Genomic DNA, 27,028 nt, shown 5'->3' on the forward strand with positions numbered 1-27,028 from the left:
CAGATCTGGTTTCAGTTTTTAAGGTGGGGAGCACTGGGAACTGCAGGTTTAGCATCACCTTTTCTTGTATCACCTGCTGTATTTATCAGTGTGAAGTAAGAGCAGTGGCTGCATATCTGGACTTCCAAAAGGCATTCGGTCTGAAACTAATTTCAAATCTTGGCTGAACCGTCGGGTAGCTTCACCTCATCTCATTAATCCAGGATGAGTATTAAACTGTCAATTGGGCCAACCGGCTTCACTGCGGTACCTGAGGGAGGGAAACCAGCTAACCACAGCTTGTCTTGGTTCCGTGAGTTCCCAAACAATGTGTGGCTGACTTGTCATAGCCACAGCAAAGTACAGTGCAGAAACAGGCCTTTTGGCACATCTATTCCATGCCAGACTACAGAATCTACTTATTCCCATTGACCTGCACCGGGCAATGGCGCTCTATAGGCTCATTACGCATGCATCTATTCAGAATTCTCTTAACCACTTGCACTACTTGCCCTGCTAGCTAGTTTCGCACTCTCACCACCCTCTGAGTAAACCGGTTTCACTTTTGTACCCTTTGAACTTTTCACCTTTCACCCTTTGGTGATAACCTCTTGTTGTAGTACCTCTTTACCTCAGTACAAAATGCTTGCTTGCATTTATCCTATATATATCCCAATGTAATTGTGTACACTTCTATCAAATCTCCGCTCAATCTTTCATGTTCCAATGAATAAAGTCCTAATCAGTTCACTCTTTTCTTATAACTTATGTCTTCCAGTCCAGGTAACATCCTTGTAATGTTTTTTTTGTACTCTTTCAAACATTTCCATCTGTCCTGCAGGTAGGTGTGCAGAACTGCACATAATATCCAAATTAGGCCTCTCCAACGTCTTATACAACATCATATCGTACACAATATTTTCAATTACCAAGGATAATGTGCTAAGAAACTTACTTTCAGAGCCTATCAAGATTTGCTGCCACTTTCAATGGCTTATGTACCTGTATTCCCAGATCACTTTGTTCTACTGGTCGCTGTGTAAGATCTACCCTGATTGGTCCAAAGAAAGTGCAACATCTTGCAACTGTCTGCATTAAATTGCATCGGCCCCTTTTAAACCCATTCTCCGGTTGGTCCAGACCTCACTGCAAGCTCTTGTAATCTACCTCTTTGTCAACTGCTCCTTCCCAATGTTGGAGTCATCAGCAAATTTGCTGATGCTCTTAACCATAATTTCATCCAGATCATTGATATAGATGACAAACAACAACAGGCACAACACCGATTCCCGTGACACTGCACAAGTTACAGGCGCCAAACAGAAATGCAACAGTCTATAGTGACACTCCGGATTCTTTCCAAAAAGTTTGTGTCTAATCCAGTTTACTACTTTATCTTGAATGCTAAGCAACTGAATCTTCTAGACAGACGTCCTGTACGGGACCTTGTAGGTGTACAAGGTACACCTGTTGATCCTGTACTGTGCTGAAGTCCATGTAGACAATATCCACAACCTTGCCTTCATCAACTTTCCCGGTAACTTCCTCGAAAATCTCTGAGATTGATTAGATGTGAAAGATCACGCACAAAGCTGATATCTTATGACCACAAAAATCAATAGATTGATCTAAAAGGGCAGAAGAAAGCACAAAACATAAAATAAATCTGGTGACTAGCTGATATCTCATGATCCCAAGAAATCAACAGGTTGTCCTGAAAGGGAAGGAGATCAATAGGATTTCCTGAAAGGGAAGGGGCAAACAAAAAAAAAAAAAACTGCTAACTTGCAGAATATCTGACTAATGAGAGACAGGGACACACCATTTCAGGTCACTCTCCTTGGAGCTCACAAACAGTGATTGTCTTGTCCTAGATCTGACCTATTCAGCCATGAGTGGTATTAGAAAATCAAGTGTGTTACACCCGTGAGTAACTCTGTTCTCGTTGGGATTCATTGGCGCTGTCTGTAATGAATCTCACAGGCATTATCCAAAGGCAAGAGGTGATCTGTAAAGATGATGCTGATCTATAAATTCATCATCTGGAGACGTCTGCTTTACTGGTTAAATTTCTTTCACAACTGTAACTCCTCAGACCTGGTAGCAGTGAAACTGAGGGATTATTTTACAGTGCAGTGGGCCATCAGGGAATTATACTGATTTATTTCATAATTGTTGTCCATTATTCCCTACTGATATCTGTTCTAGGAGATCAATCATTCAAATCCGGGACACAGAACATAGAACAGTACAGCACAGTACATGCCCTTCGGCCCACAATGTTGTGCTTACCCTTAAACGCTGCCTCTCTTATTTCTCAGAGTGATGTCCTAAGTCCATCCATATTCAGTTACCTTAATTCCATCATAGGTGTATGTTGCTTGAAGACTATTCAATGTTTAATTCATAATTCCTCAGTTACTCAGGAAGCCCATGCCTGCATTCAGGATGTCATTACCATTTTACGGTATGAGTGCCAGGCAGTAACCACCTCCATTATAAGATAGCCGTACTGACATTTCTTAATCTTCTTTTGTCTTTACACATCATGAGACCATAAGGCATCAGAACACAATTGGCCATTAGGCCCATCGATTCTGCTCCGCCATTACATCATGGGTGATGTACTATCCCCCTCAACCCCATTCTCCTACCTTCTCCCAGTGAACTTTGCTGACCAGACTAGTCAAGAAGATACCAACCTCTGTTTTAAATATACTCAATGACCTGGTCTCCGCAGCTGTCAGTGCCAATGAATTCTACAGATTCACTACTCCTCGGCTAAATAATCTCCTCATTTCTGTTCTAAATGGACGTCCCTCTAATCTGAGGCTGTTCCGTCTGGTTCTAGACTCCCCCACTTAGAAACATCATCTCCACGTCCTCTCAATGCCTTTCGATATTCCACAGGTTGCAATCAGATTCCCCCTCATCCTTCCACACTCCGGCCAGTACAGGTGCATCCAGGATCCATTCCCATCAAAATCTGGTTTAATATCACAGGGTCTGTTAGTTTAGATTCCTCTCTGGATTTTTCACGATGCCATCACATATTTTCTCTGAACAGGGGATCAAAATATGCAAGTGTGGTCTGGCCAGTGCTTGTTCTTATATTCTGATCCTCTTGAAATGAATGCTAGCTTTGTATTTGTCTTTCCGAACACCGACTCAACCTGCACGGAATCCTGCACCAGGTCTCCAGAGACTCTTTACAACTCCGATTTCTGAATTTTCTCCCAGATTCAAAAATAGTCTACGTCTTCATTATTTCTGCTACAGTATATGGCCACGTACCTCACTATACTACATTCCAATTGCCACTGATGTGTCCATTTTTTCATCGGTCCATGTGGGACACCTAGTCAAAGGTCCTCGGGAAGTCCAAGTAAACAACTTGCACTGACTCTCTGTTGTCGACCCAGCATGCTGTTCTCTCAAAAAATTCCAACAGTTCTGTCAGGCAAGATTCCCTTCCATGGATGTTGGCCTTTTTCTTATCATGTGCGTCCGAATACCCCGAAACCTTATCCTCAATTACCGACTGCTGACATCTTCCCAAACGCTGATCAGACTAACTGGTCTATAGTTTAAAATGATCAGTCCTCCGGAACCATTCCAAAATCTAGTGATTCTTCAGTGATCATTACTAATGTCTCCACAATCTCTTCAGCCTCCTCTTTCAGAAGCAATCGGGTGAGTTGATCTGGACTCATCTATCTTCAGAACTTTCAGCTTTCCGAGCGCCTTCTCCGCAATAATTGCAAATACACTCACTTCTGCCACCGGACATTCTCAAATATCTGGCACGTTCTAGTGTTTTTACAGTGAGGACTGACGCAAAATGCCGACCAATATCTTCCGGCATTTCCTTGTCCCCTGACAGTACCTCTCCACTGTCATTTTCAAGCAGCCCAATATCCACTCTCCTCTCTTTCAATCTTCATATATCAGACGGACGTTTTGGTAAGCTATTTTACATCATTCTCTAGCCTGCCTTCCTATTTCATTTTTTCTCTATTTACGGCTTTTTAATTGCCTTCTGTTGATTTGTAAAAACATCCCAGTCCTCCAGCTTTCTACTATATTTTGTAATATTCTGTGCCGCCTCCTTTGCTTTTGTGCTGCTTTGACTACCTCGTCAGCCACGGTTGATCATCCTCCCTTTAGAATAATTCTTCATCATTGTGATTGTTTGTCCTCCGAGAAACTTCAGCCATTCCTGCTCTGCCATTGTCCCTGTTAGTGTCATTTTCGAATGTATTATTGCCGAGTTCCTCTCTCATACCGAGGTAATTCCTTTATTCTACTGTAGCACTGATACCTCTAACTTTACTTGCTCCCTTTCAACCTGCTGGCTGAGTTCTGCTATTTTATGATCACCGTCTCTTAAGGGTTTATTTAGCTGAAGCTCCCTAATCAAATCTGGTTCAATACACAACACAGAATCCAGACCCGCCTTTCCTATACTGGGCTCAACCATAGGCTTCTCTCAAAAGCCATCTCATAGGCATTCTACATAAATTCCCTCACTTGGGATTCAGCACCGACCTGATTTTCCAAAGCTACCTGCATATTGAAACTCCCCGTGACAATTTTAGCATTGACCTTTTTCCATGCCTCTCCTCTCCCCAGTTGTAATTTGTAGCCCACATCCTGGCTACTGTTAACATGCCTGTATATAATTTCCTTCAGGGTCATTTTATCTACGCAGTTTCTTAACATCCACATCGTCTAATCCGACATCACCTCTTTCTCAGGACTTTTCATGTTTAATGACAGCAGTTTCAACCCAACAGTTTCACCTACCTGCGTATCCTTTCGATTCAATATTTATCCTTGGATTTAAGCACCCAACTATAAACTTTTGTCAGCCACGATTCAGTGATGCCCGCCATCCATTTGTTTTTGCTCTCTCTCCCCCCTCTCTTCCGTTCTTGTTGTCACAGCTTGTTGATGTAATGCTGCACATTGACAGATCAAGGAAATTAATCACATTGCATCTACTGCAGGGTGTCAGGAAATCCTTATTCTTACACACTATTGATTTAGAATTTCCTTCAGTTACTGTTTCTCTGTTAATGACTGAACCCAGAGAGGATGAGGTAACAGCCCAGTGACTGCATCTGTTCTGAAGCTACTGGGGCCATGAACAGATACTTTCCTGTACATTCTCCATGTCTGTCTGTCTGCTCCACAATAAGTCCATTGTTTCCTTTTGTAGAAAGTCACTGAACTGACAGAGAAGGGAAACCGGGCAGAGAGTTCCAGACTCTTCCTCAGTTTGGTGAATGGCAAAGGCTCCCAGGCCCGGAGGGCGATGTGGGAATCCTTTCTGATGTGGAGGACTGAGTTACCGAAGTTGGACAGAATACTGAAGGAAATACAGGAACTCGGTATGTTAAAACCACGCACTGAACACAAAGGCACGTTGAGATAAACATTTTAGTTATTTTAATTATTTTAGCTCTGTTTCCATGGATTTTTTTAAATATTTAAACAGGTCCTGATCCACAGGAATACATGAACATCGGCCAAGGTTTATCTGAATTACCCACTCAGCTGATAGGTGAGTGATCAAATGCACAGTTCAAACCACATCTCAAGTGTTAGTTTGTGACTTGGCAAAACCCGGGAATCAAAATTAGCCATTAATCATTCGCTGATCTCTGGATTCAAGTAACAATTCAACGAATCTCTCTTTGCAGCCTGAATATTCTACAATATATTTTTCTATTAATCCAGCTGTTGGTTCTGATGAAGCCTTCACTCCAGGTCCTAACGCTCTGGGAATCCCAACACACCCTAGGCAGGCTCCTGATACACTCTATGACCCAGTCCAGTGACTTTTCTATCTGCAGACCTTTCATCTTCCAAGCCCCTTTTCCTTTGTAATAGCACTACACGCAATTCTGTTTGCTGATTATCTTTACCTTTTGGAATTCTGCTAGTGACTTGCACAGAGTTTGTCTGGCATTTCCTTTTCACCCGTTACTGCAACTACAACAGCAGTTTCTAGTGGCCCGATATCGACCCTCTCCCTTTTTTCACTCTTTATATATCTGGGAAAGAATAAAAAAGAACTTTGGTATCCTTTCTTATATTATTGACCATTTCCTTGCATTTCCTGCACATTCATGTATAACTAGGAGCATCTATAACATAGTTCCCTCCGACATGACCTTAGTCACTAGACTCTAGACACTAGAATACTACAGCACAGTACAGGCTCTTCCGCCCTGGATGTTGTGCCGACCCATGTATTCCTTTAAAAAGAGTACCAACCCCACACTACCCCGTGACCCTCTATTCTTCTTTCATCCATGTGCCTGTCCAAGAGGTTCTTAAATACCCTTACTGTTTTAGCCTCCACCACCATCCCTGGCAAGTTGTGCAGGCACCCACAACCCTTTGTAAAAAACTTACCCCTGATGTCTCCGCTAAACTTCCCTCCCTTAACTTTGTACATATGCCCTCTAGTGTTTGCTATTGGTGCCCTGGGAAACAGGTTCTAGCAATCCAGCCTATCTATGCCTCTCATAATTTTTTAGACCTCTATCAAGTGCCCTCTCATCCTTCTACGCTCCAAAGAGAAAAGTCCCAGCTCTGCTAACCTTGCTTCACATGACTTGTTCTCCAAACCAGGCAACATCCTGGTAAATCTCCTCTGCACCCTCTCCATAGCTTCCACATCCTTCCTATAATGAGGTGACTGGAATTGAACACAATACTCTAAGTGTGGTCTCACCAGAGATTTGAAGATTTTTAACTTGGCCTCTCTACTCTTGAACTCAATCCCCCTATTAATGAAGCCTAGCATCCCATAGGAGTTCTTAACTATCCTATCAACCCGTGCAGCGACCTTAAGGGATGTATGGATTTGAACCCAAAGGTTCCTCTGTTCATTCACACTCTTAAGTAACCAACGATTAAACTTGTACTCAGCATTCTGGTTTGTCCTTCCAAAATGCATCACCTCACAATTATCCGGATTGAACCCCATCTGCCACTTTTCTGCCCAAATCCGCACCCTGTCTATATCCTCTTGTAACCTTCGACAACCTACAGCTCCATCCACAACTCCTCCAATCTTCATGTCATCCACAAATTTACTCACCCATTCTTCCACCTCTACATCCAGGTCATTTATAAAAAATCACAAATAGCAGGGGTCCCAGGACAGATCCCTGTGGCACTCCACTAGTCACCGACCTCCAGGCAGAATACTTCCCTTCCACTACTACCCTCTGCTTTCTTCCTGTAAGCCAATTATTTATCCAAACAGCCAAGGTTCCACTTATCCCGTGCCTCATGATTTTCTGGATGAGTCTCTCGTGAGAGACCTTGTCAAATGCCTTGCTAAAATCCATGTAAACCACATATTCCACCGTACCTCCGTCAATTGCTTTTTGTTACCTCTTCAAAAAACTCAATTAGCCTCGTGAGGCATGACCTTCCCTTCACAAAGCCATGTTGACTCAGACAGTAAATTCCAGGCACCCGGAACTCTGTTAAAAAACTACCCACAATTGCTGTAAATTTACCCCGTCTCACCTTAACCAAACGCTCTCTGGTACCAGACACCAGTCATATGTAAAAAATAACAAACAAAAACAGAAACAAAATACAAGCTGTCGACCCAGACTCATATCTCTCAAACTTGTACACCTCAGTCAGATCTCTATTCTAACTCCAGAATAAACAAACCAAGTTTATCAAACCTCTACTTGTAGCACATGTCACCGAACCCAGGCAACATCCCGATGAACCTGTTCTGCACCCTCTCCAATCCTTCCAAGAGCTGGACAATCAGAAGTGAACACAATACTCCAGATGCTCCCTAAAACCATAAGACCTAGGAGCAGAATTAAGCCATTCGGCTCAGTGAATTTGCTCTTCAATTCCTCTTTACCCCATTATCCCAGTAAACGTTGACACTCTTCCTAATCAGGAACATATCGACCTGCATTTTAAATATATCCAATGAAGTGACTTCCTCAGCCGTCTATGACAATAATTTCACAGATTCACCACCCGCCAGCCAAGACATTTCTCCCAGTTTGTGTCCCTGGCAGCCAGGACAGTTCCCCACAGTTCTCAAGCATGTTAATATTCTGTATGAGCCTCCCATGTGGGACTTTGTCAAACACTCTACCAATATACAAGTAGACAATATCCATGTGTGACTGCATCCATCACCTTTGTCACCTCCTGGAGGAACTCAATCAAGCTGGCAAGACACAAACCCGAACCAAAGCCTTGCTACTGAACCCCAAACCACCTCATACATCCTCTCTGTCATACTCCCATGGGGCAGAACATATAAAAGGCTGAAGGTATGTACCACCAGCCTCAACGACAGCTTTATTCTGCATTTATAAGACTACTAACTGGTCACCTACTATGTTATTATTGGCTCTTAATAATAATAAGACAATTTTATATCTAAAATTATAGCATCGTACATCTCGTAACTAATAACAACTCAAATAACAACTTAGATAACCACAATATACTCACAGGAGAGCAGACAGAATACCGTTCGGGTTTGAACAACAGATAACAGATTATGTAATTCTATTTCAAACCCTGTGGAAAGCAGAAAACTTTCAGTGTTATATTGTCAATCAAAAAAAAACACATCTGATTCTGTTCCTTGTGTTTAAGAGAAGTTCCAAATATACATATAATTCATACAATACTTGTGAAATTTCTACAACTGATGAAGCATTCGCGTAAAATAATCGTCCTATTAACAACCACAGAGGAAAAACGACCACTATCAAAATAAATGGAGGGATTTTCCAAAGCGACTCACTAAGCCCACTATGGTTTTGTCTAGCTTTAAGCCCACTCATAATTTACTGAAACAGATAAAAATCAGATATCTAATCAGAAAAATATACGAACTATACCTTGACACAGTTATACATTGATGATTTGAAAATATTTGCTCTTGCATCAGTAAAGCTGAAACGAATAATTCAAATAATGGAACTAATTTCCAAATATATAAGCATGAACTTTAGACTAGGAAAGTACAGATCATGATTAAACATAAAGAAAGGTGCAATAGAGCCGGTAGAATTTCAAACAGAGCATCAGGATACAATGCAACAGAATATGAAACGTATATTTAGGATATCAATAAGCAAAGAAAATAGACAATAGTGTGATAAAGGAAAACCTTCCAACAAAATTTACTTCAAGGCTGAAGAAAATCTGAATTTACTGCAAGACTGAACAAACTTTGAATTTACATCAAGGATCAAGAAAATCTGCCAAACAGAGCTGAACAGTAAAAATATAACGAAGGTAGTAAACACTGACTGTGCCCATATTGATGTATAATTTTGGTAAAATATCCTGGTCTGAAACAGATCTGGAAAATATGCAAAACAATAAGAACTTAAATAGCAATTTCTGGAAAACCCCATGTGCACTGGAGCGCACTTGGATTGATATGAACGAGGACAGTATGAGGATGATGAATAACAGATCTAAAAAAATGAGACAACAGCCAGATAAAATTTTCAGGATCAGGGTTAATATCATGGACACATGTCGTGAAAATTGTTTTTCTGCGCCAGCAGCACGATTACAGTAAAGTGTGTGCAGTGAGTCTGTATTTATGTATTCAATTGTGGAAATAGAATTGTATCAGCGTGAATTAATCAGTCTGATGGCCTGGTGGAAGAAGCTGTCCCGGAGCCTGTTGGTCCTGGCTTTTACGCTGCGGTACCATTTCCCGGATGGTAGCAGCTGGAACAGTTTGTGGTTGGTGAGACTTGGGTCCAGAATGATCCTTCGGGCACTTTTTACCCCCTATCTCTGAAATGACCTTAGTAGTAGGAAGTTCACATCTACAGATGCACTGGGCTGTCCGCACCACTCTCTGCAGAGTCCTGCGATTGAGAGAAGTACAGTTCCCATACCAGGCAGTGATGCAGCCAGTCAGGATGCACAAAATTGTGCCCCTATAGAAAATCGTTAGCAATTAGGAGCCCATCCCAAACGTCCTCAACCATCCCAACCATCTGTTTTTCTGTTTTTCTTTTTTTTTGTTCAGACTAGAGAATATGCCAGGCAGGATGTCGGAATGCTCCTCTTCCAGGATGTGGGAAGTCAGGGAGACATCCAGTGTCCCTGACAACGATACCTGCAAGAAGTGCATCCAGCTGCAGCTCCTAACAGACCGCATTAGGGAACTGGAGCAGGAGCAGGATGACCTCCGGATCATTCGGGAGACTGAGCAGTTTATAGATAGTAGCTTCCGGGAGGTAGTTACACCTAAGAAACAGGGCACAGGTAATTGGGTTACCATCAGGCGAGCGAAGGGGAAAGGACAGTTAATGTAGGGTTCTTCTGTGGCCATTCCCCTCCAAAATAGGTATACCAATTTGGATACTGTTGGGGGGGGGGAGGATGGCTTACCCGGGACAAGCTGCGGCAGCCGGATCTCTGGCACTGAGTCTGGTTCTGCAGTGCAGAACGGAGGGAGGAGGAAGAGGAGAGCGGTAGTGATAGGGGACTCCATAGTCAGGGGTTCAGACAGGAGATACTGTGGTTGTGACAGAGACTCCCGGATGGTTTGTTGCCTCCCGGGTGCCATGGTCAGGGATGTCTCTGATCGTCTGCACAGCATTCTGAGGTGGGAGGGTGATCAGCCAGATGTCATGGTACACATCGGTACCAATGACATAGGTAGAAAGAGTCAGGATGTCCTGAAGAGTGAGTACAGAGAGCTTGGTAGGAAGTTGAAAAACAGGACATAGAGGGTAGTAATCTCCGGATTGCTGCCTGTGCCACGTGCCAGTGAGGGTAAGAGTGCGATGCTCTGGCAGATGAACACGTGGCTGAGAAACTGGTGTAGGGGGCAGGGTTTCCGATTTCTAGATCATCGGGACCTCTTCAGGGGCAGGTGGGACCTGTACAAGAGAGATGGGTTACACCTGAACTACAAGGGCACCAATATACTTGCAGGGAGGTTTGCTAGTGTTATTGGGGAGGGTTTAAACTCGATGGGAACCAGAGTGCCAGAGCAGATAGTGGAACGGGGGTAAAAATAAATGATGTTGGTAGTTCATGCAAAGTCACAAATAGCAAGGTTGTGTGTGCTGGTAATAATCTTTTGAGGTGTGTATATTTAAAAGCGTGGAGAATTGTGGGAAAGGCAGGCGAGCTGAGGGCCTGGATTGACACGTGGAATTACGACATCATAGCCATTACTGAAACTTGGCTACAGGAGGGGCAGGACTGGCAGCTCAGTGTTCCAGGGTTCCAATGTTTCAGACGTGATAGAGACAGAGGGATGAAGGCTGGGTGGTGGCTTTGCTAGTCAGGGAAAATATTACAGCAGTGCTTCGGCAGAACAGATTAGATGGCTTGTCTACGGAGGCCATATGGGTGGAGCTGAGAAACAGGAAGGTATGACCACATTAACAGGGTTGTATTATGGACTACCCAATAGTCAGCGAGAATTGGAGGAGCAAATCTGCAAAGAGATAACAGACAACTGCAGGAGACAGAAATTTGTGATTGTAGAGGATTTTAATTTTCCACACATTGATTGGGACTCCCATACTGTTAAACGTCTAGATTAGAGTTTGTAAAATGTGTTCAGAAAAGTTTTCTAAAACAATATATAGATGTACCAACTAGGGAGGATGCAATATTAGATCTCCTATTAGCAAATGAGTTAGGGCACCTGATGGAAGCCTGTGTAGGGGATCACTTTCGTTCCAGTGATCATAACGTCATTAGTTTCAACTTGATCAGGGATAAAGATAGATCTGGTCCTCGGGTTGAGTTTCTAAACCTGAAAAGAGCCAAATTTTAAGAAATGCGAAGGGATCAAAAAATCGTAGATTGGGACACGTTGTTCTCTGGCAAGGATGTGATTGGTAAGTGGGAGACCTTCAAAGGAGAAATTTTGAGAGTGCAGAGTTTGTATGTTCCTGTCAGGGTTAAAGGCAAAATGAATCAGAATAAGGAGCCTTGGCTATCGAGGGATATTGGAACTCTGATAAAGAAGAAGAGAGAGATGTATAACATGTATAGGCAACAGGGAGGAAATAAGATGCCTGAGGAGTATAAAAAGAGTAAGAAAATACTTAATAAAGAAATCAGGAGGGCTAAAAGAGGACATGAGGTTGCTTTGGCAGTCAGGGTGAACGATAATTTTAAGAACTTCTACAGGTATGTTAAGAGCAAAATGATAGTAAGGGATAAAATTGGTCCTCTTGAAGATCAGAGTGGTCGGCTATGTATGGAATCAAAAGAAATGGGAGAGATATTAAATGGGTATTTTGCATCTGTATTTACTATGGAAACTGGAATGGAGTCTATGGAAACAAGGCAAACAAGTCGGGAGGTCATGGAACTTATACAGATTAAAGAGGAGGAGGTGCTTGCTGTCTTGAGGTAAATCAGAGTAGATAAATCCCCAGGACCTGATAGGGTATTCCCTCGGACCTTGAAGGAGACTAATGTTGAAATTGCAGTGGCCCTGGCATAAATATTATGTCGATATCCACGGATCGGGTGCCAGAGGATTGGAGGATAGCTCATGTAGTTCCGTTGTTTAAAAAAGGCTCAAAAAGTAAGCCGTGAAATTATAGGCCGGTAAGTTTGACATCGGTAGTAGGTAAATTATTGGAAGGAATAGTAAGAGATAGGATCTCCAGGTATTTGGATAGACAGGGACTTATTAGAAAAAGTCAGTATGGCTTTGTGCGTGGTAGATCATGTTTAACCAATCTATTAGAGTTTATCGAGGAAGTTACCAGGAAAGTGGATGAAGGAAAGGCAGTGGATGTTGTATACATGGACTTCCGTAAGGCCTTTGACAAGGTCCTGCATGGGAGGTTAGATAGGAAGATTCAGTCGCTAGATATACATGGAGAGGTAGTAAATTGGATTAGACATTGGCTCAATGGAAGAAGCCAGAGAGTGGTAGTGGAGGATTGCTACTCTGAGTGGAGGCCTGTGACTAGTGGTGTGCCACGGGGATCTGTGCTGGGTCCATTGTTATTTGTCATCTATCTCAATGATCTGGATGAGAATGTGGCAAATTGGATCAGCAAATTTGCTGATGAAACAAAGATTGGAGGTGTAGTGGACAGTGAGGAAGGTTTTCAAAGCTTGCAGAGGGATTTGGACCAGTTGGGGGAATGGGCTGAAAAATGGCAGATGGAGTTTAATGCGGACAAGTGTGAGGTATTGCACTTCGGAAGGTCAAACCAAGGTAGAACATACAAGGTAAATGTTAGGACACTGGGGAGGGCAGTAGAACAGAGGGATCTGGGAGTATAGATACATAATTCCCGAAAAGTGGCATCACAAGTAGATAGGGTCATAAAGAGAGCTTTTGGTACATTGGCCTTTATAAATCAAAGTACTGAGTTTAAGAGTTGGAATGTAATGGTGAGGTTGTATAAGACATTGGTGAGACTGAATTTGGAGTATTGTATGCAGTTTTGATCACCTAATTGCAGGAAGCATATTAATAAGGTTGAAAGAGTGCAGAGAAGGTTTACAAAGGTGTTGCCGGGACTTGAGAAAAAAAACAGTGGTCATGGGTTAAGGGTGAAGGGGGAAAAGTTTAAAGGGAACATTGGGGAAGGTGCTTCTTCACACAGAGAGTGGTGGGAGTGTGGAATGAGCTGCCAGATGAAGTGGTGAATACGGGATGACTTTGACATTTAAGAAAAACTTGGACAGGTATATGGATGAGAGTTGTATGGAGGGATATGGGCCAGGTGCAGGTCAGTGGGACTAAGCAGAAAAATGGTACAGCACAGCCAAGAAGGGCCAAAAGGCCTGTTTCTGTGCTGTAATGCTCTACGGTTCTGTGGTTCTATCTGAGGTGAAAGAGGTGCTGTTGTGCCTTTTTTCACCACACAATTGATGTGTACAGACCACGTGAGGTCCTCAGTGATGTGAATGCCGAGGAACTTAAAGCTGTTCACTCTCTCAACCCCAGATCCATTGATGTCAATAGGGGTTAGCCTGTCTCCATTCCTCTTGTCTGTGCAACATTGCATCCAGCTCCTTTGTTTTTGCGACATTGAGGGAGAAGTTGTTTTCTTGTCACCACCGTGTCAGGGTGATGACTTCTTCTGTGTCGGCTGCCTCGTTATTATTTGAGATTTGGACAATAAATATAGTATCCTCAGCAAATTTAATTAGCAGATTGGAGCTGTGGGTAGCGACACAGTCATGCGCATACAGAGAGTAAAGGAGGGAGCTTAGGACACAGCCCTGAGGGGCTCCTGTGTTGAGGGTCAGAGGGGCAGAGGTGAGGGAGCCCACTCTTACCACTTGCTGGTGATCTGACAGGAAATCCAGGACCCAGCTGCACAAGGCAGGGTGAAGGCCGAGGTCTCTGAGCTTCTTGTCAAGCCTGGAGGGAATGATGGTATTGAATGCTGAACTGTAGTCTAATAACATCATTCTCACATAAGCATCCCTCTTCTCCAGATGTTTAAGGAGGTGTGCAGAGCAGTGGCTATTGTGTCATCTGTTGATCGGTTGTGTCGGTAGGTGAATTGTAGGGGGTCCAGTCTGGGTGGTAACAAGCTGCAGATGTAGTCCATGACCAGTCTCTCAAAGCATTTGCTTATTATTGAGGTGAGTGCGACAGGATGCCAGACGTTCAGGCATGTTGCCTTAGTTGTTTTAGGTACAGGAACAATGGTGGATGATTTGAAGCAGGAGGGAACTCTACACTGGGAGAGGGTGAGATTAAAAATATCCGTAAATACACCTGCCAGTTGTGCCGCGCGCATCCTGAGTACCCGCCCTGGGACGCCGTCCGGTCCCGCAAGCTTGCGACTGTCCACTCGTTGGAAACACCTGCGAATTTCAGCCTCAGAGATGACCAATGTGCAGGTCGCTTTGTCGGCTCTCCTCGGGGTCTCAGTGTTGGCGATATCGAACCGAGCGTAAAGAGACTTAGATCCTCTGGGAGACAGGCAGCGATGTTGGCAGCACCACTGCACTTAGCTCTGAAGTCTGCATTGGGGTGCAGAGCTTGCCATAAGCTGTGTGTGTTGTTGGTGGAGAGCTGTGCCTGAATACGATCTCTGTATTGTCGTTTCGCTGCCTGGATGACTTTGCACAGATCGGAGCTGAATTTCTTGAGCTCCTGCTGATCACCGGCAATGTAAGCAGTCGATCACACGGCAAGTGCTGTTCACACGGAACTGTTGATACAAATTTTGTGGTTTGGGAAGTCCTGACCGATTTCTGAAGGAAATAATCTCCCCTCTGTGACAATAACACACAACTGGGGGATGTTGTTATTACACAGCTGTGATAATAACAGCCGGGAACTCCCTTGGCAGCCGGAAAGGTTTACGCAGCAGCACCAGGTACTCCAGATCTGGGGAACAAAAGGATTTGAGGGCATGGACATTCCGGGGTTCCACCAAGCATTAATGATCATGAAACATACCCTAAATCCTGTTCTCTTCCCAAATAGGTGTGTGTGTGTGTGTGTGTGTGTGTGTGTGTGTGTATGTGTGTGTGTGTGTGTGTGTGTGTGTGTGTGTGTGTGTGTGTGTGTGTGTCTGTGTGTGTGTCTGTGTGTGTGTGTGTGTGTGTGTGTGGGGGGGGGGGGTGGTGGTGGTACTGGATGACGACACGATTGTTGGTGACGGTAGGGGCCAATTCTGGATCTGTGGACTCGGGAGCAGTTGGGACACAGGGACAGCTGGGATGCAGGCGCTTGGGTAGTTGGATCCTTCTTGCATCCCCTCTTCTTTTCAGCAGTCGCTCTTCTGGGTTCCTCAAAATTCCTGGCTTTTCCGTGGATCAGCGGCTGCCACTCGTTGACCTCCATATTTACCTGAGAGAGCCTCTGCTTAATTTGGTCCTTGTACCTCCTGCGCGGGGCACCACGATCTCTCTTGCCCTGAGAGAGTTTTCCGTAGAGTACTGCTTTCGGTAACCTGGAGTTATCCATGCGAGACATGTGGCCTGTCAGACGGTGGATCTGGCTGAGCAGCGAAGTGGCTTCAGGGCCTGGAAGTTGAACATATATAACTGTGCATGTCTGTGTGATTATATGAAATATTAAACTAAATAAGTAGTGCAGAAATAGAAATTTAAAAAGAGATTAGTGAGTCACTATCGATGGGTTCAATGTCCAGTCAGAAACTAGATGGCAGAGGAGAAGTTGCTCCTGAATCGTTGAGTGTGCGCCTTACTCCGTTCCTCGTGAACCAGACGGTGATGCAGCCAGTTCCAATGCTCTGCAAGTTACATCTGTAGAAATATTCAAGTGATGCTGGAAACTCCTGATGAAATATAGCCACTGTTGTGCCTTCTCTGTAGCTGCATCGATATATTGGGTCCAGGTTAGATACTCGGAGATATTGACAGCCAGGAATTTGGAATTGCTCACTCTTTCCACATCAGATCCCTCTGTGAGGACTGGTGTGTCGTGTTCCCTCAGCTCACCTTTTCTGAAATCCACAATTAGCTCTATTGACACATTGTCATAACGCAAGCAGGATTCAGCACTCCATACACGCATATGCAAATCTGATAAGGGGTACACATCACTGAACGTAAATGAAAGCATAACCCATAAAAATGAAGAAACTATCATAATAGTAGAAAACGTTAACCAATGGAAGAGTCTGACTCCCCACGGAGGACATCGACACGATCTGAGCCGATTAGATGTCGACAAGGAAGCGTCGAGCCCCTGTCTCAGAGTTGGAGACCTCTTCCCAGAAACAGAAGGGATCATTGTAGCAATACAGGACAAGGTTGTTGACACATGTAGTTATCAATAATACAGAATGAACAACTCATAGGTCCAAGACGATATATGCTGAAAATTATAAGAGAAACTACAAACAATCTGACTTTACAAGATCCTGCAGTAGTTCAACTGAATCTCATTACTTGTACAAGCACAATAAAATGGCGGACAACATTCACAAAAACATTGCTTAAACTACCACTGATGAAAAACACCATAATTTACTAAACGTACAAGCCTTTTCCAATTTTAGAGTTAGAGTCCTTTCTATCATACTGCGTCCCATCATTATTTCAGATAGGATAATACATGATCTGCGTTCGGATGTAATTTTACAGGATAAACAAGCAAAAGCAACTTTTTAAATATATATAGCCATTCCAAACACACATAACTTACAGAAATAAATTAGTAAAAAACAATACCAGAAATATGTTGAATTGAAAGGGCAAAATGAAAGACTATGGAACACGAACAGGGTATTATTTATCCCAATCGTAATATCAATAACTGGTATCATCCTAAAGGCTTTACAGAATAGTATTAATAAATTAGGCCCACACGGCGATACTTGTGTAAATCATCGAAAACCCATAACACTATACACCACGAGAATAGTCTGAAATCTCCTATCAATTGAGACATGCGTGTGCTTGGCTATCCCTGTACCTCAAGTTTTACCAGTTTAGGCTAAGATGATGATGAAGATGATAATAATAATAATAATAATAATAATAATAATAATAATAATAATAATAATAATAATAATGATGACTTATTAAAAAAGCACCTTTCATCCAGACAATGCCGTTCAAACCGCATCACTACGGGATAAAGTGCAAACTATAAAATAAAAGACAAAATGTGTCAGTCCTAATATACACCTCAGACTTCTGCACAGTACTGTAGTTTCAGGTGTTGAATTCTACAGTTTAGGAACATAGTCCCAAAAAACTCAACGCTGACCTCCCAATGATCCTTTGGCCTTCTACCTTATCGTCTGCCTGCACTGCATTTTCTCGGCAACTGAAACACTGTTTCCCTGAACTATTCTGTTCCATTTTTCCTTGTACAACCTCATTGCACCGATGTGATGTAATGATCTATTTGGATCGCATGCAGAAAAGTTTTCCATTTTACAGTGGTGCATGTCACAATAATAAACCAATTTACCGATTCATTGTCAATAATACATCGCCCCTTGGTTGCTTAAGATTGTTATAACCGGGGGTAGGGGGGTGACAGTGCGGATGAGCTGCCACGACCTATTAAATGCTCCCAGTGGCGAGTAGCCTCTGTCCAGCTCTTGGCCTTCACGTGCGGTTTAGCCACTAATCCCGGTGGAAGCGTTTCTTCTGACAGGAGAAGGGGCAGAGGTGGGTTACTGGTGCCTTACAACCAGTCGCTTTGGGCAGATGGGGCTTGTCGGCTGTGATTGGCAGCTCATCCAGGAACAAGAAAACTCTGATCTCAAAACTGCACTGCCTTGTAACTGTAACCCCTCATGGGGAAGAGTTTGGGAGTAAACCCAGTGGGAAAAGCCTGGAGCTGGAGTCCCTGAGTCAGTGTTAAATGGTGTTCAACGCAGACTGGCATCTCCTGCGACACCTCTGGTGCCAAGCTGTGTCAGTCTATGTCGTTCCTTTGAGTACATCAGATGCATGGAGAGAGGGAGCTTGCTACATCGGCAGAAGCTTCCTCTCCATATCGGAGTGTCCCGGCTTGCAGGGGCAGGACATCCATGGTCGACTCTGTAAGACAGAGGCCTCATTAGACAGAGCCCCATACCCCCACAGCAAGACTGATGAGTAGCAGTTGCCAAGACTTCACCATCCTCTCCCACAGACACGATGTACATCACTGAGACAGACGCGTGTGGCTTCTTCCATTAACAGAGATTCCACCTTTCCACCAATCCTCCATCACTGCGATTGAAAACTACCCACTTTCATTCCTGTCATTCCGATGGGTTATCGATCCGCAACTTCACTGTGATTCTCCCCCAGACGCTGCCTGACTTGAGTATTTCCCGCGTATTCTGCTCCTGTTTTGATGCAAGAGCAGTGGACACCTGTGACTCCCCAGTGTGCAGATTGGCCAAAATGCAGTGTCCTGCTCTTCATAGTTCCACACCAGATCAACATTAACATCGTCTGTTAATGATGCAAACAATGCTTTAAATATAGTGAAATGTTGTTGTAACGGGAGGTGCAGTCAGAATCGCAACAGGATATTCAAGATTCAAAAACTTTATTGTTATTCCAACCGTACATCAGCTCTGCAGGGTAGAATGAGACAGCGTTTCCCAGGAGCAGTCCAATCATAACATAACAAACGCAAAACTAAATAATAAACACTACAATAAATAGTAAAACACAACAGCCACATGTCGCTTTAAATCAACTTATAAGTGTCCGGTGGAAGTTAAAAGTGTCCAAAGCAGAGTCAGGTAGAGCAGCTATTTAGCAGTCTGACTGCCTGTGGGAGGAAGCTGTTTAGTAGCCTTGTGGTTTTAGTTTTGATGCTCCTGTAACGTTTGCCTGATGGCAGAAGAACAAACAGTTCATGGAGAGGGTGTGAGGGGTTTTTAATGATGTACCATGTCTTCTGGAGGCATCGACGTTGAAAGAGGTCTTGGAAGAAGGTAGGGATACCCCAATAACCTTCTCTGCTCCCCTAACCACCCCCTGCAAGGCTTTTTTGTCGGCAGCACTGCAGCTGGAGTACCAGGTTGTGATGCCAAAGGTCAGCACACTCTCAACCACGCCTCTGTAGAATGTAGTTAAGATGTTACTGGGGAGTGATGCTTGTTTAAGCTTCCTCAGAAAGTGCAATCAGGGGAATGTTCACCTTCACAAATAACTAGAACCAGAACATGAGGATTGGACATTTTCAGGGACATCCATTGCTGTCAATTCCGTGTCTGTGAACAGAATTTTACTTTCTGTCCTAATATCCATGGAAGCATTGAACTTATTCATGTAATCTCAAACACTGAATGCTGAAATACCGTTATAAAGTTCTTTGTCAGATGAGCCGTTTAACGTTTTGAATATGTTCTCTGTTCCCATGGAAGATGTTCAACAGAAACACCAGGAGACTCTGCGGGCACAAACTGAAACACTGAGAGTGAACACGATCCTGATGACGGAGAAGGTGAAGGTTTTCCAGCTGGCTGATCGATACGCTGAGCTCACGGTCATTTCTACTGTTCGAGATCGGACACTGGTGGAACATGAGCTGCTGGCAAGAGGCAGAGACCATGAGGATTATAGAGAGAAACAACTCCGCAGACAGCTGGAAAAAATCCGTACTGATCAGTTATTCCAGAGCAGCTTTTCCCGGTGTAAATCCAAATCTGGGAGATCAGCAGCAGTGGCCGGAGTCCCGGGGATCGGGAAAACAACGATGGTACAAAAGATTGTTTATGACTGGGCCATGGGGAAAATATACCAACAATTCCAGTTTGTCTTCAGTTTCAAATTCCGAGATTTAAACACCATTAACTGCAGAATAAACCTGAAGGTACTGATTCTGGATCAGTATCCTTACTTTGGAAATATACTGAGAGAGGTCTGGAAGAACCCAGAGGGATTGCTGTTTATATTCGATGGTTTGGATGAATTCAATGACGAAATTGATTTTGCTGACAGACGGGGAGTCACTGAACCTCAGTACACATGCACAGATCCTGAATTCAAGTGCAAGGTGTCGGACATTGTGTATAGTTTAATCCAGGGCAAGCTGCTCCCAGGGTGTTCAGTGCTGGTGACCACCCGTCCCACTGCGTTACATTTATTGGAAAAGGCGGAGATCAGTGTCCGGGCTGAAATCCTGGGATTTGTTCATGAGGAACGGAAGGAATATTTCATCAGACATTTTGAAGATCAGACGGTGGCCGAAGCTGTTTTCAAACACGTGAAGGAGAACGAGATCCTGTACACCATGAGCTACAACCCCTCCTACTGCTGGATCCTCGCTCTGGCACTGGGCCCCTTCTTTACACAAAGAGTCAGGGACCCACAGCGAGTTCCCAAGACCATCACCCAACTGTACTCCTACTATATTTACAACATCCTGAAAAACCACGGCCGTGAGATTGATAGACCCCGTGATGTGTTACTCAGGGTTGGACAGATGGCCTTCAAAGGAGTGTCCGAGAAGAAGATTGTGTTTACAGATGGAGATTTGATCAACTACAATCTGCAGCCTTCCCAGTTCTTGTCCGGGTTCCTGATGGAGCTTTTGGAGAGAGAGGATTCTGCCCAGAGCGTGGTGTACACATTCCCACACCTCACCATCCAAGAGTTTGTAGCTGCAGTCGCACAATTCCTGAATCCACATCCCGGGGAAATTCTGAAATTCCTCACTGATGCCCACAACACGACAGATGGGCGATTTGAGGTATTTCTCCGTTTTGTTGCTGGTCTCTCCAACCCAATGACAGCTCAGGGCCTGGTGGAGTTTCTGGGCCCATTTCATCTTGAAACAACCTGCCGGGTGATTGACTGGGTGAAGGAGGAGGTTAAACGACAGAGTGGAAACACAGGGAGTGAAGCTGGTAAAAGGAGCCTCCTGAACACATTGCACTACCTGTTTGAGTCTCAGAATCGTGGACTGGCTCAGGACGCACTGGGATCTGTGGAAACACTTTCATTCAGTGGAATGACACTGACCCCGATTGACTGCGCGGTCCTGTCTCATGTCATCGGACTCTGTGATACAATAAAACACCTCGACCTGGAGAACTGCCACATTCAGTGTGAAGGAATCCAGCGGCTGGGACCCGGGCTGCACAAGTGCCAGGAGTTGAGGTAACTTGATTTATCTCTCACTCTGAACTGTGAAACTGTTCTATTGTGTCATTTCAATGTAAAGAGATTTGGGTTAAACTGTGATAAATCAGATTGTGAAGAATTGTGACAAATGCCCAGGGGATCGGTCAGTAATTCCCCAAGGACGGGAAGGTTCTGTGGTTCCTTGTGAAGGGATATTGGAGACTTCATCAGATCAGTGAATAACGACCATTGGTTTAATGGTAGTAAATCACAGGAATGGCCGTGTTTCCTGCTGCCTGTGACACGTCCATTGACAATGTTCCTTCTCACTGCTACTGACACCCAGACCGACACTGACTGCAGCAGGTGGGTCAGAGATTCACACCCCCTTCCCGGTGAGGGACAAGAGACCGTCAGCAGACTGTCCCAGTGAGAAGGAAAGAAATAACATTGTGAGATTGTCCTCCCCTGCCCTTGATAGTGTGTGACTTTGCTCACTACCAGATACACAGAGAGCGAGGCCGCACCTCCTCTGGGTCTCTGTTCAGACCCAACACACACGTACAAAAATTTTCTGCATCCTCTCGTCTTGTAGGATTATCGTTTACCATTGGAATCCCCCTGTGGGACTTTTTATCCCAATCCCCCTTCGATTCTTAGGGATCTCGTCCCCATCCCCATTCCTCCTGTGGGCTCTCTATTACCCTTTCCTCATCCTCCAGCGGAATGTCTTTTCCCCAACCCACTTCCTGCGGGATCTTTCTTCCCCATTTCCTTCCCTCCAGTGGTATCCCTTCCCATCCCCCTTCCTCCTGTGGGATCTCTCCTCTCCATTCCCCCTTCCTCCTGTCAGATCTCTCTTCCCCATCCCCCTTCCTCCTGTGGGATATCTCTTTTCCATCCCCCTTTCCTCCTGTCAGATCTCTTTTCCCCATCCCCTATCCGCCTATGGGATCTCTCTTCGCAAACCCCCTTCATCCTGTGTGATCTATCTTCCCCATCCCTCTTCCTCCTGTGGGATCTCTCTTCCCCATCCCCCTTCTTCCTGTGGGATCTCTCTCCCCCATCCCCCTTCCTCCTGTGGGATCTCTCTTCCCCATCCCCTTTCTTCCTGTGGGAACTGACCTCCCCATATTCCTTCATAGAATTGTAAAATCATATAACACTACAGCATAGAAAACAAGCCATTCGGCCCTTCTGCTCTGTGCCAAAACTTTATTCCGATAGTCCCATTGACCTGCACCCAGTCCATAACACTCCAGACCTCTCCCATCCATGCATCTATCAGACTTATTCTTAAAACTTAAGAGTGTGTCCGCATTTTCCACATCAGATGGCAGCTCGTTCCACACTCTCACAACTCTCTGAGTGAGGACGTTCCCCCTAAACCTTTCCCCTTTCACCCTGAAGCAAAGTCCTTTTGTAATTTATCTCTCCTAATCTGTGTGGAAAGTGCCCATTCGCATCTACCCTGTCTATACCCCTCGTAATTGTGTAAACTTCTATCAAATCTCCCCTCATTCTTCTGCGCTCCAAGGAACAAAGTCCTAACCTGTTCAATCTTTCCTTGTAACTCAACTCCTGAAGAGCCGGCAACATCCTCGCAGATCTTTTCCGCACACTTTCAGTCTTACTGATATCCGTCCTATAGTTCAGTGACCAGAACTGCACACAATACTCCAAATTTGGCCTCACCGATGTCTTATACAACCTCACCATAACATTCCAACTCCTATACTCAATTTTGATTTATGAATGCCAGGATGCCAAAAGCCTTCTTTACAACCCTGTCTCCCTGTGACGCCACTTTCAGGGAATTATGTATCTGAACTCCCAGATCCCTTTCTTCCTGCGCACTCCTCAGTGCCCTACCATTTACTGTGTATGTCCTACCTTGATTTGTCCTTACAAAATGGAACACCTCACACTGGCCTGCATTAAATTCCATCTGCCATTTTCTGGCCCATTTTTCCAGTTGGTCCAGATCCCTCTGCAAGCTTTGAAAGCCTTCCTCGCTGTCCACAACGCCTCCACTCTTAGTGTCATCAGCAAACTTGCTGATTCAATTTATCACACTATCATCTAGATCATTGATATAGACAACAAACAACAATGGTCCCAGCACAGATCCCTGAGACACACCACTAGTCACAGGCCTCCAGTCTGAGAAGCAATGACCACTACCACTCTCTGTCTTCTCACACACAGCCAATTTTGAATCCAATCTACAACCTCTCCATGGATAGCTACTGTCTGAACCTTCTGAACTAACCTCCCATGTGGGACCTTGTCAAAAGCCTTACTAAAGTTCATGTAGACAACATCCACAGCCTTTCCTTCATGTGCATTCTTGGTAACCTCCTCGAAAAACACGACAGGATTCATTAAACACGATCTGCCATGAACAAAGCCATGCTGACTATCTTTAATCAGCCCTTGGTTGTCCAAATCCTTGTATATCCGATCTCTCAGAACACCTTCCAATAATTTACCTAATACCAATGTCAGGCTCACTGGCCAGTAATTACCTGGTGTACTTTTGGAGCCTTTTTCAAACAACGGAACAACATGCGCTACCCTCCAATCCTCCGGCACCACACTTGTGGCGAAGGACATTTTAAATATTTCTGCCAGGACCCCTGCAATTTCTACACTAGTCTCTCTCAAGGTCCGAGAAAATATCATGTCAGGCCTGGGGGATTTATTTACCTTTATTTGCTGTAAGGCAATAAGCACCTCCTCCTCTTTAATCTCTATATGTTCCATAAAACACAGAATAGTACAGCACATTACAGGCCCTTCGGCCCACAATGTTGTGCCGACACTCAAACCCTGCCTGCCATATAACCCCCCACCTTAAATTCCTCCATATGCCTGTCTAGTAGTCTCTTAAACTTCACTAGTGTATCTGCCTCCACCACTGACTCAGGCAGTGCATTCCACGCACCAACCACTCTCTTGAGTGAAAAACCTTCCTCTAATATCCCCCTTGAACTTCCCTCCCCTTACCTTAAAGCCATGTCCTCTTGTATTGAGCAGTGGTGCCCTGGGGAAGAGGCGCTGGCTGTCCAATCTGTCTATTCCTCTTAATATCTTGTACACCTCTATCATGTCTCCTTTCATCCTCCTTCTTTCCAAAGAGTAAAGCCCTAGCTCCCTTCATCTCTGATCATAATCCATACTCTCTAAACCAGGCAGAATCCTGGTAAATCTCCTCTGTACCCTTTCCAATGCTTCCACATCCTTCCTATAGTGAGGCGACCAGAATTGGACACAGTACTCCAAGTGTGGCCGAACTAGAGTTTTATAGAGCTGCATCATTACATCGCGTCTCTTAAACTCTGTCCCTTGACTTATGAAAGCTAACACCCCATAAGCTTTCTTAACTACCCTATCTACCTGTGAGTCAACTTTCAGGGATCTGTGGACATGTATCCCCTGATCCCTCTGCTCCTCCACACTGCCAACTATCCTGCCATTTACTTTGTACTTTGCCTTGGAGTTTGTCCTTCCGAAGTGTACCACCTCACACTTCTCCGGGTTGAACTCCATCTGCCACTTCTCAGCCCACTTCTGCATCCTATCAATGTCTCTCTGCAATCTTCGACAATACTCGCCACTGTCCACAACACCACCAACCTTTGTGTCGTCTGCAAACTTGCCAACCCACCCTTCTACCCCCACATCCATGTCGTTAATAAAAATCACAAAAAGAAGAGCTCCCAGAACAGATCCTTGCGGGACACCACTAGTCACAACCCTCCAATCTGATTGTTCTACCTCCACCATGACCATCTGCCTTCTGCAGGCAAGACAATTCTGAATCCACCTGGCCAAACTTCCCTGGATCCTAGGCCTTCTGACTTTCTGAGTAAGCCTACCGTGTGGAACCTTGTCAAATGCCTTACTAAAATCCTTGTAGATCACATCCACTGCACTACCCTCATCTATATGCCTGGTCACCTCCTCAGAGAACTCTATCAGGCTTGTTAGGCACGATCTGCCCTTCACAAAGCCATGCTGACTGTCCCTGATCAGACCATGATTCTCTAAATGCCCATAGATCCTATCTCTAAGAATCTTTTCCAACAGCTTTCCCACCACAAATGTAAGGCTCGCTGATCTATAATTACCTGGACTAGCCCTACTACCTTTTTTGAACAAGGGGACAGCATTCGCCTCCCTCCAATCCTCCCGTACCATTCCCGTGGACAACGAGAACATAAAGATCCTAGGCAGAGGTTCAGCAATCTCTTCCCTTGCCTCGTGGAGCAGCCTGGGGAATATTCCGGCAGGCCCCGGGGACTTATCCATCCTAACAACTCCAACAACTCCTCTCCCTTAATATCAACATGCTCCAGAACATCAACCTCACTCATATTGTCCTCACCGACATCAAGTTCCCTCTCATTGGTGAATACCGAAGAGAAGTATTCATTGAGGACCTCGCTCAATTCCACAGCCTCCAGGCACATCTTCCCACTTTTATCTCTAATCGGTCCGACCATCATTCCTGTCATCCTATTGTTCCTCACATAATTGAAGAATGCGTTGGGGTTTTCCTTTACCCTACTCGCCAAGGCCTTCTCATGCCCCCTTCTTGCTCTACTCAGCCCCTTCTTAAGCTCCTTTCTTGCTACCCTATATTCCTCAATAGACCCATCTGATCCTTGCTTCCTAAACCTCATGTATGCTGCCTTCTTCCACCTGACTAGATTTTCCACTTCACTTGTCACCCATGGTTCCTTCACCCTACCATTCTTTATCTTCCTCACCGGGACAAATTAATCCCTAACATCCTGCAAGAGATCCTTAAACATCGACCACATGTCCATAGTTCATTTCCCTGCAAAACATCATCCCAATTCACACCCGCAAGTTCTAGTCTTATAGCCTCATAATTTGCCCTTCCCCAATTAAAAATGTTCCTGTCCTCTCTGATTCTATCCATTTCCATGATAATGCTAAAGGTCAGGGAGCAGTGGGCACTGTCCCACAGATGCTCACCCACTGACAGATCTGTGACCTGACCCGGTTCGTTACCTAATACTAGATCTAGTATGGCATTCCCCCTCGTCAGCCTGTCAACATACTGTGACAGGAATCCATCCTAGACACACTTAACAAACTCTGCCCCATCTAAACCATCGGAACTAATCAAGTGCCAATCAATATTAGGGAAGTTAAAGTCACCCATGATAACAACCCTGTTATTTTTGCACCTTTACAAAATCTGCCTCCCAATCTGCTCCTTGGTATCTCTGCTGCAACCAGGGGGCCGATAGGATACCCCCGTAGAGTATCTGCTCCCTTCCTGTTCCTGACTTCCACCCATACTGACTCAGAAGAGGATCCTGCTACATTACCCACCCTTTCTGCAGCTGTAATAGTATCCCTGACCAGTAATGCCACCTGTCCTCCCCTTTTCCCCCTTCTCTATCCCTTTGAAAGCACTGAAATCCAGGAATATTGAGAATCCATTCCTGTCCTGGTGCCAGCC

At 44.6% G+C, this 27,028-nt stretch overlaps 1 protein-coding gene across 1 annotated transcript in view; it reads left to right on the forward strand.

Annotated features, from left to right (window-relative positions):
* The window catches only part of LOC140721220 (NACHT, LRR and PYD domains-containing protein 3-like), a 113,065-nt gene that overhangs the window by 2,076 nt on the left and 83,961 nt on the right, over positions 1-27,028 (forward strand). The window contains exons 3-5 of the mRNA XM_073036074.1: positions 5,201-5,372; positions 5,480-5,545; positions 19,827-21,564. Coding sequence (XP_072892175.1) covers positions 5,201-5,372; positions 5,480-5,545; positions 19,827-21,564 — 1,976 coding nt within the window. The remainder of the gene's footprint in view (positions 1-5,200; positions 5,373-5,479; positions 5,546-19,826; positions 21,565-27,028) is intronic.

Source organism: Hemitrygon akajei, unplaced genomic scaffold (assembly GCF_048418815.1).
Source record: "Hemitrygon akajei unplaced genomic scaffold, sHemAka1.3 Scf000052, whole genome shotgun sequence".
Classification (NCBI taxonomy): domain Eukaryota; kingdom Metazoa; phylum Chordata; class Chondrichthyes; order Myliobatiformes; family Dasyatidae; genus Hemitrygon; species Hemitrygon akajei.